The following is a 16,878-nucleotide window of genomic DNA, read 5'->3' as shown; positions in this document are numbered from 1 at the left end:
GATATAAATATATTTACATATGTAACTATAATACCAAGAATGGGAGTGTTGGAGCATGCTCAGTAGAGGTTTTGTGTAAACTATGTGACCATGGACCTCTGGCAGACGCAGCCAGACTGGGGCTCTCTGAGTAAAAAGGGGAAGAGTGACCTGCCCTCCTAACCTTTCACCTCTGACCCTGTGGCGTACAACCAAAGCCTCTCTGCCCCTCACACCACCAATCCCCATCCACCCCAGCTGTCACACACACATACCCAGCACCACACTCTGCCCTGACTGTCTCTGTGTTAGCTGTTTGCCTCATTCCTTTTGCGTGTAGTTGTCTACATCGGTCTCTGCATATTTCCTCTGGTTCTTGTGCTTGTGTAAGGCTGAAGGTATTTTTACATCTCAAATACTCCTGACTTTTTTTCCCCCTTCATTCATTTAAAAGCAGTATTTATTATAAATACATTACAATTCTCCTCCCTTTTGTCTATTTGTAGGCATGAGCCATGAGCCAAAGTCACCATCGTTAGGAATGATCTCTACGGCGACCCGTACCACGGCGACGGTCAGCCCCCTCACCCCGTCGCCTCTCAACGGCTCCATCGTAGCCAATGGAAGCCCGGCTAACCAGTCTGCTCACTCTGGATTTGCTGCAGCCCTCCGTAAACTGGCTAAACAGGCCGAAGAACCTCGAGGTAAAGCCACACCGGGGCTGTGTGACACAGGCTTGACTCTCATGGTGCGCTGAGGTCAAAGTCTGCAGGATGGCTGCTTTTTGGGTGTATCCAACATATTCTCATGGTGTCCATTCAGTTTTTTCTTTCTTTTGTTAACGTCATACTGAAATCACTCAAATGCTGTTTGACGTCATGTTACAGTGCTCCAGGTTTGCAAGTCATGGATACGTAGGGAATCCATCTAATTGTTATCATTTCATGGCATTTTGATAAAGAGACACTGGACAGTTGAGATCTGTCAAGCCATTTGGACAAAGCGAATCAGTTAAATGGAAACATTTTAAGACTTGAAAATGGCTGGATGTGGATCTGCATTTTCACTATCAGTTGTCCTTTTAGTCGCTGTATATTTTGGAAGTGATATAATTATAATTTGTTAAATTTCTCACATTTATGAAACATGCATGGGGCTGCAGTAAATGAATAACGAAAGGTTGAGCAAACCTGAAGGTTGTCAGTTGAAGCTTTTATTGTAGTGGAACAAAGTATTCAGGTGTATTATATCTGGATTAAAAAGGCTTAAAAAGTCGGACATTTTTGGGTCTGAGCACCTGTTTCTTTTTACTAAAATATATTGCAATAAGGTCAAACTATTATCTAGTTACTGTTTGTAAAAAATAATGATGGACCAAATCTATAGAGCAGAATGTATCATTACATCCACCCTCCTCACCTTTGCCTGTAACCCTGATGGATTAGGTGCCCTCGACCCCGTACATGTGTAGCTGTATATTTGTTTTTTCTGCATGTTGAGGCTCCTAAAGGTGTGTGTGTTCCATGTTGCATTGCCCGATTGTGTAGCTGAGTACAGAATGGCTAATAGCATTGGGATGATTTCCACACAGGATTGAATTAGTTGGCGTCCCTGGAGATGCTGGGACGAAGAGGAGCCACTCTAGCTGACCTACTTAATGTGCGAGTGCATGTACGCTTGTCAATGTGTGTATGATGGTGTTATAGTTCCACTTTGTACATTTGCCTTTATCTGTGCCTATGCAAACAAAACATTTCACACAATTTCCATCTCTCAGAGCTCTATGAATATGAAGTAAGCATCAGGTGGTTGAGCTGGTGGTTATCAACTCTCAGGACCCCTCGGAAACTGTGAACTATCCCTTTAAGACTGAAACATGCCTGTTTAAAGATACATGCTAATATTTTTGTAAAGCTGCTAGAGACATGTTTGTCTTTTTCTTTTTTATTTCCCACGTGAATGGTAGATGTAAAACTGACCTCAAAAGCACATTCGCATGGAAATGCATGCACCTTTTAATATCTTTTAATAACACATTACAAAAAAAAACCTGATACAGCAAATACACAGGAGGGCCGTAGTAGCATGACTGTCATTGTGGAGTTAATTGAGTGTGTGTTAGATTTGTATGTGCATGTATGTGTGGCTCCATGCCTTGGCCACAGAGAGGCCCAGCTACCCCAGCTGTCCACCCTTGCTCTGCCTCTTAAATCAGATGGTCCCCTCCTTCCTGGCTGTCCCTGGATACCTCACTCCCCAGCCCACTGCTGCCCAGGACCCAGAACCCCACAAATGATTTATTACCGAGAGAGAGGGAGGGAGAGAGAGAGGGAGAGAGAGAGGGATAGAGAGAGAGGGAGAGGGAGAGGGAGGGGGAGAGGGAGAGATAGAGAGAGAGAGAGGGAGAGAGAGAGGGAGAGAGAGAGAGGGAGAGGGAGGGGGAGAGGGAGAGATAGAGAGAGAGAGAGAGAGAGGGAGAGAGAGAGAGAACTCAGCTCTAACCTATCCTCACCTCCCTCTCAATCCTCCTCCCCTTCATCTCTCTTCACTCCCTTGACTCTGCATGCCGGTCCTATTACTTTCTAACACTATCTCTCAAAAACACAAATCCACTCCAGAGTTCAGTCTGGCCTTATCATTTTATCTCAGACCTTTTTATTAGATTTTCTGTCTTATCTTTGTTGCCATCCCTCTTTTTGTGTTTTCTGAAGCTTGAGAACACAAGGATCACATTCTTGTGGTTAGATTTTTTTAATCACCCCTTATAACCTCTGATTTTGTCTTTTCCTTCGTGTTGTGAGGTGAGAAAAAGTTCTCATTTGTTCTATTTGTAATTCTCAATCTACTGAGGCAGAGAGCTCCCGTCTGTGTCTTTGTCATACAAACACACACCTCATTCTGTCTGATGAAGCTCTACCACCTTTTTATTAAAAGAACAAAAAAAACCCTTTGTTATTTTTGAGGCCTGCATGCTGACTGTGCCTCCCTGACTAACTGCCTGGTGAGAGGCAGAGACAGTGTGTGCGTGTGCGTTTGCTTGTGCGTGTGTGAGTCAGCCATCAGGCATAAGGGACGACTCTGCCCGTGTTAGGAGTACCGGCTCCAGGGTGGGCAGAGAGGCATGCAGCCCCTGGAGCTGCAGTCACCTCTCTGTCTGCAGAGCCTGTATTTATAGGCAACACACACACACACACACACACACACACACACACACACACACACACACACACACACACACACACACACACACACACACACACACACACACACACACGAACACACACACACTCACACACAAACACAAACACACACTCCCACACACACACACAAACAGTTGTCTTTGCAACTGTGTAAGCCTCATGATTTCTTAGCATGCTGCAGCCTGCTGTCCTTTCATTAGCTGCTTTGACTCAGCTTCTCTCTCTCTCTCCCTCTCTCTGACTCTCCCTCTGGTTGATGCTTTGAGGTGAGGAGTGCAGTATATATATGAGGTGCTATGACTCAGTGTCCTAAGGCCTGGAGGAATTAGTTAGGTTTGAGTGCTAGTATCACCGCCACTGGCTGCTGAACTGATTTAAGACCCTGAGCACGGCTGCTGTTTATACACAAACCCACACACCCTTATTCACACGCACACACACGCATAAGTACAGACACATACATCGTCACTTGTCGGTGGTGAGTATAATGAACAGCTCTGTGTACTGAGTGCTGCGCTGAAGAGGGGAGGTGAGTGATAATGAGCATCAGAGCAGCGTAAAGGACACACTCTCCACGCATGCACACTTGCATGAACACACAGGTTGGTGTTCATGTGTGTGTGAACACTGAACAGATAACACATTGCCACAAAAACGCATGCCTGCTGATATCTGATTAATTAGGCAGACCTGGGTTTAATCCTCTCAGTATTTTCTTCATACACACCACCAGAGCGTTGTGACTGCGGTCACATAAACGCTACTTCTCTGCCCAGAGAGAGCCGTACAATAAAGGTGTACAAGATGGATGGAGTGAATTGGCTGGAAAAAAGAGGAACAGGAAGTAATTAGTAGATTTGTGAAAACCTGAGTGTGTTTGTCAGATTGTGTGTGTGTGTGGCCGGAGGCTACCCTTGTTTCTGGGAGCCTAGAGCATGCTGGGACAGCGGGGCAGTGTGTCTGTGACCTCTCCATCTGGAGCCTGCCTGGAGCTCACACAGCCTCGCTGCGCTCAGTGTGTGTGTGTGTGTGTGTGTGTGTGTGTGTGTGTGTGTGTGTGTGTGTGTGTGTGTGTGTGTGTGTGTGTGTGTGTGTGTGTGTGTGTGTGTGTGTGTGTGTGTGTGTGTGTGTGTGTGTGTGTGTGTGTGTGTGTGTGTGTGTCTTGAAGGCAAAACCCTTCAGGCTGTGACTGTCCCTGAAACTCTCACAAACAATTTTCACTCCCCCTCCTCTCTCTCTCTCTCTCTCTCTCTCCCTCTCTCTCTCTCCCCCCCTCTCTCCCTCTCCATAACACATCAACCTTACACCTCTTGTGGCTCTGTTCAGTAGCAAAGCAGCATTTAAGCATAATATACAGTTTTTACAGTCAGCAGAAGACACACAGGATTGCTCCTCTGCTTTCCATCCGCCATCTTGTACTGTCTTTCTTCCCCCTCGCTGGCACAGCAACACACACACTGTGTTCTCCTCCCCTCCCCCCAACCCAGTGATGCAGATTACAGGCTTTGTGGTGTGTTGTCAGTGCGTGGCCAAGACTGTAGTAGCAGGTGTGTGTGGTGTTTGTGTGCATCAGTGGTTATTTTGTGTGTGTGTGTGTGTGTGTGTGTGTGTGTGTGTGTGTGTGTGTGTGTGTGTGTGTGTGTGTGTGTGTGTGTGTGTGTGTGTGTGTGTGTGTGTGTGTGTGTGTGTGTGTGTGTGTGTGTGTGTGTGTGTGGTGTTGAGGCTTGTGCTGGTGGGGTGGCATATGGATGCAGGGTTGGCTGGGCACTGCTATGCACACCAGGTGTGAAATGGACTGTTTAATTAAGTGCTGATGTTGTTGTAATGCATGCTGGGAGGGAGGCAGGTGGAGGAGGAGGAGGAATGGGCTGAGGTTAGGTAGGGTATGGGTGGGTGTGTTGGCAGGGTGGAGGGGAGCACCTTCTGCCTGGCAGGGCTGAGGCCAGCCACGCTTGGCTGTTTTGGCAGAGGATGTGGTGGAGGAAGAGAATTGGTAGGGGCTGTTTGGCAACACTGAAACATTTCTGTGTGGTGTTTTCTTCCTATCAAGGCTTAGTGATCCAGTGGGATTCACTGCCATGGCTGCTGGACTCCCTCACTGAGTGAAAAAGCCTGCTGAAGAGCTGTGGTGACTCTTTTTTTTCCAGCTTTTTGATCGGGTCAGTGGCTGAACTAAAAGGTGCCGTCTACGCAGGGACACTTGGCCTCAGCCTCTGACCACCGCTTGGTTTGTTTGTTTGTTCCTGCTGTAAGTTGCATTGTGTGAGTGAGTGTGTATGTGCGTGCGTGCCTGTGTGTGTGTATGCACGCGTGTGTGTGTGGCCATGTGCGGCTCAGCTTGAGCGGTCAAGTGTGGAGGCAGTCTGGGAGAGTGTGACTGGTAATAGAGGAGGCGATAGAGAAAGGAGCTTCACATTAATCACACACAGCTTGGGACTGAGACAGCGCTTGATTTCTTTTCTCTCTTTCCTTCTGTCTCCACCTCTTCTGTCCCTCTTTCCATCTCTGCTATCACCCCCCCCCCACCCCACCCGACCCCATCACTACACCACACACACCCAGCAAGTGACAATCAGTACAGCTAATGAAGTGCAGGTTGAGAGCTGATGAGCCTATTTTAGACTCTGGGGACGAAGGCTGTGCCTCACTCCTCCTCTTTCTCTGCCTCCTCTGGCTCCCTGCAGGGCCAGAACGTATGGCCATTTTCTCTGTGTATAGACAGAAGGGAGAGGAAGAGCATAACAGAGAAAGGACACCAGCTTGGTGCCTATCACACACCTCATATATGATTTTTTTTTTTCCAATCAGATGGCACTTCAGAGCAAGGGAGGGGCAAAGGAAAGGAAATTAGAGCAGGAGGGTTGAAAATGGACAAGAGGAGGCGTGATGAAGGAAAGAGGCTTACAGACACACTTGACTTCCTGTGTTTTCAAAAGGAGGATGTAAATAGATGCACACATGCAAACACGTTACCACTCTTATCAGATCTTTCCCTGTGCTCGAAACGGCTTTATTCAAAACGTGTTTTTGAAATTGTACGTTCAGTCTGACAGATCTGTGCCTGGTTGGCTGGCACTGTGTTTGAAGAACAGAAGGAAAAGGAATTGGGGTCTAAGGAGAGGTGGTGGGCGGGTGGTGGTTGTGAAATAGGAGGAGGAGGAGGGAATAATAGAAGAATAATAGCTGTGTGAGCGTGTGTGTTTTTTGTGTATGTTAAGACGTGGACAAGCGCAGGCAGATTTTTCTGCAAGAAGAGAATGAAGATGCGAGATGGCCCTTGTCTGTTTTATTGCCTTCATCCCCTCACCTGCTCCTCTTCCTGCTCTCTTAATTATTTAGTCCACCCTGCCTCTTCTTCAGTCTGCCTTTGCCTCTACATGGAAGAGGAGGAGATGAGAAGAGAGGTGGGGGTGAGAGGGAAAACGATGGAGTCTAGAGGTCTGTTGCTTAGCAGTTGAGAATCTCTGAACGCACTCCTCACCACCACCACCATCACCCCCTTTTATTCTTCTCCCCTCTTCCTGGTGTATGTATGTTGTGTGTTAGTGTGAATATGTGTGTGGAGAGTGAATAGGCTGTGACACTAGAGCTGTATTAAGTGTAGCTCCATTCCCCAGGCTGAGTGGGCTGCTATTGATTGGCCTAGTCTTGCAGGGGAGAGTAATGGCTCTCCGAGGTGAGGGGGGGGGGATTAGGCCACTAATTGCCATTGTGCAGACAAGATACCCCCCCTACCCGCTCACCGCAATGAACCCACACACACACGCACCCTGTCCCCGCCACCCACTTACCCATCTGCACCCCTTATCTCTCTGCTTTCCTCTCGCTCCATCTCTCGCCTCACCTCGCACCTCTTTTGCACTCTCACTCACTGTTTTTTTCACCCTCTCGCTCATCATTTTTCATTTTCATGTGTCACCTCACATGTATCAGCACCATCTCTTCCACACACATCTTCGTCCTCCCCACCTCTCCTTTCTCTCCCCTGCTCCCACCACCTCTCTCACATAAATTTTGGATTCACATTATTGATTCTTTTCATTATTTAGTGATATTAGCAAGGATGAGGGGTTTGAAATTGTTCAATATCCTTTCCACATCTACCTTGAGCTGACGCTGTCTGTTAGGCTATGTTACCAAGGAAACCAAAGCAAGGAAGAAATGGTGGTTGGGTAGAGATCTTTGTTTTTTTTGTTCTGATGGTTGATAATTGGAGAGGAAGTAGACCTGAAAGTGGCCTGAGGTTCCAGCTGCTTTCTTTTTTTCTTTTATACATGACTGCATTTAAGCACAGTGATGCACAAAACCACACTACCTGCACGCACACACACGTTACGCACACACCTCCCGCTGTCCTTGCCGCAGCACAAAGTGTGTCCCACTGAGAGGGTTGTGACCCAGTTTGACTGTGTAATGCTGCGCCCGGTCTGAGTCGAGGAGAAATACAGCACACTGAACTGTCAGGAGAAGCAGTGGGGAAGGAGGGGAGGAGAGGAGAGTAAACATGGAGACAGCAAACAGGTTAAAACACAAGAGAGAGGGAAGGGAAGAAGGAGAGAGGTGATGAAACCTGAGGGAAGAGAAAGTGGTCATTACAAAGAAAAAAAAAAGAGAGGGTCGCCTGTGTAGGAAGAGGAAGATACAATCTCAATGATATACGTACCTGAAAAGATATACGTACCTGAAAAGAAGTGTATCATAAGAGAGGTCTGAATATGTAGAGGGGGAGAAAGCAGGATATGTGGAAAGCAAGGCATGTGACCAGACCGTGACCCTACGCTACAGGGTTTCCCTCGAGGGCTTTGTTAATGTGGCACAGCTACAGCACAGCAGAGGAGCTCATTGGGCCAGCCCGTCACCACCTGCTGTGTGAGTGTGTGTGTGCGTGTATATGTGTGTTGGTGTGCGTGTGTATATGTGTGTTGGTTTGGTGTGTGCTTGTTTGTGTGTGTGAGTGTCAAAGAGGAGGAGTTTAAGGGGAATGTGTGTGGCTGCAAGCGCCACTGACTGTATATACATTCAATATGGGTGTTCACTGCCGAGCTGTGTTCTTTCTTGCATTGTGTGTGTGTGTGTGTGTGTGTGTGTGTGTGTGTGTGTGTGTGTGTGTGTGTGTGTGTGTGTGTGTGTGTGTGTGTGTGTGTGTGTGTGTGTGTGTGTGTGTGTGTGTGCTGGATGTCAAGGCTGTGTGACTCTCACAGGGCTGCTCATCCTGATCACTGTCACTTCATAATGGGGGCCTAGGGCCATCCATCTGGTCCTCTGTGTGTGTGTGTGTGTGTGTGTGTGTGTGTGTGTGTGTGTTAGTTCATATCATGTGTTCCCATTGTAGAGCTGCAGCCCCTTGGTGAATGAGCTACAGGGAGCTACTGTTGTTACATTTTCCTTTTTATCAATAAAGAAAATCATATTGTTAGCTTGTCTAATATTGTGTTTTCATTGACTTATGTTTTCCTCTCTCCCTCTCTCTCTCTCTCTCCCTCTGTCATTCTCCAGCTGCATCTTCCATCAGCAGTGAGTCCTCTCCAGTGTCATCCCCGGCCACCAACCACAGCTCTCCAGTCAGTACGCCTAAGAGGGGTCCCCTCGGTCCAGGGCCTGTTCTGGTTCCCCCTACGGGCCACAGCGTGCCAAACACTCCACCTGTAGTCACCATTGCTCCAACAAAGACTAGCAACGGCCTCTGGAGGACAGAGGGACGACAGGTAGGACCACATCTGTACACACTCCATACTGACCAGGAGACGTGTTTTGCTTTTTCAAAGTGCTCTTTAGTGTTTTTTAATCTCCATCTCTTAGCTGGGTATCTAAGCAAAATTTGAATGTTGTTATTCTGTAGCTTTCCTGCTTGGAATCAACAAGCTCCTTAGGGATTATTGGATTGTGGAGATGACCTGCAACACAACAAAGCATGACAGTATGTACTTGACATATGCACATGTACCATAGCTGGCAGGTCCTCCCATGTCTCATGCCCCCTCCCCCTCCCTCGTGCCGCCTTGCATTAAACAATGCCAGATGCCATTGGGACGTTGAGGTGACAGCTTCAACGGCAGCTAACATCTGTGCCCCCGCAAGCCCCCCCACCCACTTGGCCCTCTTGCCCTTGGACCAGCCCCCCTCCTCCGTGGTCCCCAACCTTTGGCCCCCTAACTCACCCTCCGCCCAACTCCAGTCTCGTCCCTCTTCACCCAAGCAGTCAAGTGCATCCTCTGCCTCGTCACCCTGACACCATATCTGCTCTGTTACGTAGAAGGGGAGAGAGAAAAAGGGAGAGCTGCTTGCTTTGATAAGGAGTGGATTAAGGATTATGGCCTTGCTTTAAGCCTTCTTATCTCAGCTCAGGGCTAATAGTGGAGGCCAAACGCATGGTAGAACCAGCACTCTGGAACATGCGGAAACTCTCTGAGATGCTTTGACGGGTCCCTGGAGAAGGAGAGAGAAGGGGGGAAAGCGAAGGGTGAGTGTGGAGTAGGTCAGCCAGCCAGCAGTGTGTGGGAGCATTCAGGCCATTGTCCTCTCCCCTGTACAACCCCCCATGACCCTCACCTTCTGTAGCCATAGCTTTTACAAAATCACCCCTCCATAGTTCAAGGGTCAACCAAACCCCAACGGGGGGGGGGGGGGACTCTCCCAATGATGTCAGCTTGGTCGCCATTTCTTCAGCAGGGCAAGTTTGAAATAAACAAATTATCACGTATCATAACCAACCCAGCCTGTGAACATTGTCCTTACTCTCATGTATGTTTTTTTGTGCTTGTTATTTTGTTATTTTTTTCATGGGGGAATGTTTGTATGCAAGAGGTCACACTGACAGGAAAGGTGGTGTCACTGAGTTTGTGGTGCCTCTGGCCGCTTGAGGCCACCCAGCCAAAGAATGAGGAGGTTAAGGGAGGGGTGATGGGGGCGAGAGGTTGGTGGGGATAAGGGAGATGAGGTTGAAAGAGGACAGCAGCAGGCGGGAATGTGTCACCAAAGCTGGCGTCCTAGCATGTCCCCTGTTTCTGTGGTGATGCTTCAGTGAACATAAAACTCTGACTAAACAAAGATGATACTGTCTGGAGCTTTGTGACCATTGCCAATTGCTTAGCATTTCTCTTGCACCTTGTCTCCTTCTTTCCCCCTTTTTTGTCTACCATGACTTTCCAAGTTTTGTACCCAGTTTTGCCTTCGCTTTCGAGCATCCTGTTGTTTCTTCTTAAGATAAGCATGAAACTGTGTGGTGTCCGAGAAAAAAAGTTAGAGCCTCATGGATCTCCTGTAAAGGGTCCTTTTTATTGCTGTGTGTGTCCTGCTTTCTGTGTTTTAAAAGGGTTTATTAGTGTGTCTCTGGCTGAGATATGAGTCTGTCTTTTAGAGGTGGGGTGATAGGCACAGCAGCAAAGGAGGGAGGGCTCAGTGCGTTGGCATTTTGCTTTAATGACTGCAGGAGTCTGCTCCCGCTGCTGCCTGTAATTGCTTTTTAATTGGCAATTTGGATTCATGGCTCCATCTGAGAGGCGTAAACGAGTGCTCTACAATGCGTGGGGTCTCCCACCCTTACCGGGGGGGGAGTTACAGGGGCCTTGCTCACACAGAGGAAGATGGCTGTTAATGGATAGTCTTTGAGGCAGAGAGCTTGTATTGGTGCACTGTGCACTGTGTTTATAGCATGCCGCCTGTGAATTGTGTGTGTTTGAGAATAAAAAGAGATTTTTTTTGGAAGGGTAAAAGGTCAAAATGGAACGGCTGGTTGCATTTGTCTGAGTGACGAAGGTGCCTCTCTAATGGGGCTGGAAGCCTCTGTCTTTGTGTTGTATGCGCTGCTGCAAGGTGCTGACCTGCTAACATCCACACTTTTTGCATGTTCTTCCATGTGCACCAGTACATACACACGCACGCGCGCATGCATGCGCGCACACACACATACACACAGAGTTACCAAACCCAGCTAAAGAAAGGCACAAACAGCATGGCAGGCATATGGACACTTTCTAATTTACATACAGGCTTCTACTTTTTTCCATAATCTCGTTTGTAAAAGAGACTCAGTAACATATTAATTGCAAAACCAGGAAGCAGAAGCCTCTCAGTTGAAAGTAGCAGCACCATGCTTTCATTCTCTCTTTTTCATTCTCTTATGAAGAGATTTCTGTGAAATCTGTTGGGATGGAACAGTTGATTCAATTTTAGTGGTAATTTGTGTCTGGCAACAGCACCAATTGACAGTTATTGAGTCATTGCTGGATTATGAAACCATGCCACCGTCACAAACAAACTGTGTGTATGACGCAGGATAGTGGACACAGGTTCAATTTGATTCCTTTTAACTACTGGTCATCGGAAAATACCAAATAGTGAGGGTTTGATGCTGAAAATATGATTTTTTTTTTAACAGTGTGTACACACATAGAGAGCAAATTCAAAGTGGAATCCAAGTCCTTGAGGGCTCACACAAATATTTTGGCATACGGCTGATTCTAACATTGTTTGCAAAGGAGATTCTTTTTCCATTCAAACTGTCCAGTAATGCTTGGTTTAACTTAAGTGCCACACAATTAAGGGTTGGGCAATACAGACCAAGCTGACACATATTAGTGTCCAAAGGGACACAAAATAAAGGACAACTTGCTCTCTGTTTGATTAAACACAGAGAATTGCAGGAACAGCAGCATGTCAGGTACTAAACTTGTAAATAAAAACAAGTCTCACATGGCCCCAAAGTGCAAAACCAGCTGTGATGGAGGCAGCAGCTTGAGTGTGGTCTCTTGGCTGCTCTGACACTCCGTGCTACAGGACTGTCGCTGAAGTCCACTTAACCTCTTTGGAACGAGATGACACCATCACATTACTGAGCCCCAGACAAAGTGCTTCCAGGATATGGTTTATCAGGACACTGAAGCCTAATCACACATCACAACACAGTGTTGTTGTCAAGTCAGCAAACCTTTAAGTTGAGTCTTGAGTCCCAACAGTTCAAGATTGTTTCTGAGTTAGATTCACTAAACAAAGACATAGTTGAATCTGAGTCCAGTTACCGAGCTGTTTCTGAAAAGACGGCAGGTGAACACATGCCGGCCCTCGCTCACAATCAAACAGTCTTTATCTGTGAAAAGGTCCAAGTCTTCTCCAGTCCACAAGTCTGAATGCAGTCAATAATCAAGTCCACGTCCAAGTCAGGTTCATCAAGTTCAAGTCTAGCCATGAGTCATGGACTCAAGTACTACAACACTGAACAAATAATTGCATCAACTTAGAGCATCAGTGACATTATCCCAGCAGTGATGACAGCTTTTCTAAAGTCACACGTCACTTGGTTAGCAAAGCCGTCATTAGTGTGATTATACCGATTGATCGTCTGACAAAGAGGAAAAGGCAGTTCCTCCAATTTTTTTTCAGGGGCCTATCACCAGCAAGGCATTGCTCAACAGTAACAACATTTAACTTTTAAATGTTCCTCGTGTGTCTCACAAAATCACTGTCCAGAGAGCTTTCTGTTTTTTATGCCCCTAAGCTGTGGAACTCTTTGCCTCTAGACATTTAAACGGCGAGCTCTCTTGATGTTTTTAAAACTAAACTTTAAGACTTACCTTTTTAATCTAGCTTTTAATTTGGAGTAATTTATTTTAAGCCCTGGACTGCATTATTATTATTTTAATCATTGCTTTAACATTTATTTATCTTATTTAATTATTTATTTATTTGTTCCCTGTATTCATCTGATATTGTCAATGCTACCTTATTTTAATTTCTCTTTCCACTCTTACTTATTTTATATATTATACTATGTTGATTTTATTTTATTTATAGTATTTTATTTATAATCATGCCTTTTATAACTTTACCATTGCTGTTGTTTTCTGTCTCTCTGTTATTTTGTGAAGCACTTTGGGCTGCATGTTTATATTTATGAAAGGTGCTATATAAATAGAGTTGAGTTGAGTTGAGTTGAGATGAACCTGTAGCGGAACATTTTAATAATGCTCTGGAGGGCATGCACAGTAGAAAATAAAGGCACAGTGCTTTTGAACACAGCTTAGTGTACAATTACTTTTGGGTTATGGAGGAAATGTGAATAAGTGTTGGCCCCCTTGCTTGCTACAAATATCATGAGGGTTTTTACTTGCGCTTCAAGACAGCCACCGATCAGCTTTCTGTCATATTGGACGACATGGCAGATAAAGAAAAAAAACGCTACGAGGAAAAAGAAGGACATAGAGAGCAAAGGGCAAACAGAGAGCCTGGCGTCTTGTGGCTCCCAAGCTACAATCTGATATTGACTTCTTTTGACATATATGAACCTCTTTTCCAGTTGGCTGCTGATTGGAAGGGAGCGTCCACTTTCTCTGTGTGCTCATAAAGCACTGAAAGGATGGAAGAGGGGTGGTGGGGGATGGGGGGTTACAGGGATGGGAGCAGAGGGCCTTAGTGTTTAGTGAAGCGCAACAAACAACAGCCAGCAAACAGTAAAATCAAACCACTGGAAGGTAGGGGATGCCATGGGGAAACAAAGGGGGGTGTGGGGAGTCTAAACATTAGAGGCATTTAAGATTGGATGTTAGCACATCAGTGTCAGCCTGGGTCAGTGGCTGCAGAGCGAGGCAGGGAGGTAATGGCTCCCCAAATTGGATTTATTTTAGCTGAGGCATTGTAAGAGAGGGGACAGTTCTCCTGAAGGGTCTCTCTATAGTCCCGAGGAGCCCAGAGGTTAATTTAGCAGGGCAAGAACTGCCTTTTCCTCTTGCACTTCTACTTTATGTCTTCATCTCTATAAATCCTTTCCTCATCTTTCTAGCAATTCCCTTGTCACTAACTTGAAGTCTGGTTTTGCAGAAGATGAGATAAACATCGCAGCATACCTGTGAAAATCCTCCTCGACTGCAGATCCCTCTATAAACAATTTCCTCGTACAACTTAGAAGGGAAGTTTCTCTGTTCTGCGATTGCATTTGTAGGCAAAGGGAAACCAAAGCTTTAAAAAAAAAAATGCACTCCCACTCCCACAGCAGGGTGTCTTTGTAGCTTTGAAATGGTGTGTGTGTCTACAGAGTGAGTTTGTGTGTTAGTTGTGGGATTGGATAAGTGAGACCAGGCTTGCTGCCAAAGGGAGAGAGGAAGGTGAAAGAGAAGAGGGAAGAAAGAGAAACAGAAACAGAGACAGAGGGATGTTGCTTGTTGGGCTTTGTTGTCTTCCCTGTAGATGTAAAAGTGTGGAAGTTGTGAGCAGGCGCACACTCTTTGCTGGGATCAAAGTCATCGTCTCTGTAGAAGCCCTGCTGTTGTACATCCAGTTCTACCACATCCTCATCGATCTTAAGGATGACATCTCTTGTTTACAATTAGAGAAAAACAGTCAGCCCGTGTTTTTACCACTCTCTGCCTGCTTTTTTTTCTATTTTACCCTGAACTCCCCAGAGAGAAATGTCGATCCGTGTATTTTTACAGAGAGGTGGTTTGTGTGAGACAGTGGATAAAAGTGCCTGAGGTAGGAAGGGAGGCTGCTGCAGCATCAACAGGCCTATTCTTTCTTATTCTTTCCCCCGTCTCTCAGCTCAAAGGCAGGCTCCATGAGCACTGACAACCATGACGGTCACAGGTCCTCACCAACAATGACTAAGATTTTCTCTCTCTGTCTCTTCTCCAGGCTGACTCGGGGCCTCGTGGGACCAGCAGGGAACGTCTGGGTGGAGAGGGTGTCCTCTCCCAGGAGAAGGGTGGCCCCTCAGTCCCTGCTCATCTCCTGGGAAACCCCTATGCCTTTGGTCTCACCCCCGGTGCTGTCATGCAGGATTCACGTTTCCAGCCCCTCAAGTGAGTCACACGCCGCTCAGGATGTTTCCCTGGATGTGCAGAGTGAAAATATTCAGATTCTGAAAAGTTTTACTTTAGCTTGACCGATAATAATGGACTTATTTAGACCCGTCACAGATGTAACTTGGTGAATGTCCTTAGACACTTCAACATATACAGATACACGCCTATTTTAAGCAGAACCTACACTGTTGTCATTATTTGGACCATGTTCTGCTGGATCCCTTACTGTAGTATACAATACTCTGAATCCTGTCAGGAGCACATACTGCAGAAAACCACAACTGAGCAGATGATGATACATAGAAAACTGGTTGACAATGTACAATAATGTTAAATAATCTGAGACAAAATTTAATTTCCATTCTCAATTAGGTGTAAGGTCCACATAAAAATGTTCTCTTCATCACAGAAAATGATTCGCTATATCTGCTGCAATATTGGTAAAAATATGTATCTTAACACTGAATCACTATCAAACTCAAACATCCCTTATCACTTCTGCTCTAGTCTCTACATGCTTGAATATAAGTGTACAATCAATTATTCATGGCTTTACAAAACTCAGTAGAATAAGCATCTGCTGCAAACATTAGTTTTGTTGGCTTTGGTGCTGAGGATAATGAGAATTTATTGCTTGTTTGTGCAAATGGGTTATTTTGCACAAGTCTGCGACACACAAGCAGACTAACTTTACTTTTTTGTTCCCTTATGGATGTCTTTCTTTCAGTTTGCCCAGACAGTTGCCTAATGCAGTGCCCCCTGGTCCGGTACCAGAAGAGTACCTCCGTGGTTTCCGGCCCTACGCCACGACTGAGGATGCCCTCCGCATGCCCTCTTTGCCCCTGGGCCTGGACCCTGCCACTGCAGCTGCTGCAGCTGCCTACTACCACCCCAGCTACCTGCCCCACCCCTCCTTCACGCCATACAGGTGAGTGTCTGCAATAATTTGTTTTGTTGACGGGGCACTAATTTCTTCTGAGAGCAAATTGTGCAAACGAGTGCTTATGACTACGCTAAGATTTTGCATGGCTTATACTCAGCAGTAAACACATTAGTGTATAGGTGAGCTTGAATTCATACTCCCAGAGGTAAAACAATTTGTTGATGTTCTTTATTCCTGTATTAACTGGACGGGGGGCTTTATTGAGCAAAAGGGAGACGTGATCAGACAAATGTCAGTTCAGTAAGAAAAAGCTTTGCTTAAAGAGGAGACAACGTGACACACACAGATACAAAATGAAACAAAGTCATAGTGTCAGCATGTGCAGGAAGGAAGTCAGCTAAAACAAAGGCCATCAAGTATCACTTAAAACAATTACATTCTCACCCTGAGCACTGAGAGTTAATCATTGTGGGTGCCCCGAGACTTCAATGAAAGCTCTCTTTACTGCATCATCTGACACGGTGCTGCTTAGAAGCCTCTGTTGGAGAATATCCTGGTCAGCTGTGTCAAAATGCTTTTAAGAGATTGATTTAAAAATAGATTGACATCACTTTTTCTGCCAAAGGTTGCAGTTATGACATACACAACCTTCAGAGCTGCGGTAATGATGCTTTAGTGTTTGCTGAATTTGCATCAAACAGAAACAGGTTTTTAGAGAGATTTCAAAACACTTCGCTCCCGATACAAAGACCCGTTGTCTCTGTCTGGGTTTGACATATGGATAAAATATAAATATAAAACAATCAAGCATGGCTGGGTTACCTCTTAACTCAATCTATCTGAAGCTTGTTCATGCATGAGTAATTACCATAAAAGCATCACTGAGTTTTGAGTACATCTGGAATAAGGCACAGTTGGCTCACCACCGTGGCTTTATTCTTTTAAAGGACATTTAGGTTTTGTCTCAGGTTCTGATGTTTCTTAAAGTGACAGCCAAGTGATATTGCAGAGGAAATGCAAGCAG

General features: G+C 45.9%; 1 protein-coding gene across 3 annotated transcripts in view; it reads left to right on the top strand.

Annotated features, from left to right (window-relative positions):
- Positions 1-16,878, top strand: part of gse1 (Gse1 coiled-coil protein) — a 206,324-nt gene that overhangs the window by 176,662 nt on the left and 12,784 nt on the right. For all 3 annotated transcript variants that reach the window (XM_034679727.1, XM_034679729.1, XM_034679728.1), the window contains 4 exons: positions 486-683; positions 8,676-8,884; positions 14,802-14,968; positions 15,699-15,899. In XM_034679727.1, the coding sequence (XP_034535618.1) occupies positions 486-683; positions 8,676-8,884; positions 14,802-14,968; positions 15,699-15,899 (775 nt within the window). The remainder of the gene's footprint in view (positions 1-485; positions 684-8,675; positions 8,885-14,801; positions 14,969-15,698; positions 15,900-16,878) is intronic.

Source organism: Notolabrus celidotus, chromosome 3 (genome assembly GCF_009762535.1).
Source record: "Notolabrus celidotus isolate fNotCel1 chromosome 3, fNotCel1.pri, whole genome shotgun sequence".
Classification (NCBI taxonomy): domain Eukaryota; kingdom Metazoa; phylum Chordata; class Actinopteri; order Labriformes; family Labridae; genus Notolabrus; species Notolabrus celidotus.
The sequence above is the reverse complement of the archived record's forward strand: the minus strand, read 5'-3'. Positions and strand labels throughout refer to the sequence as shown.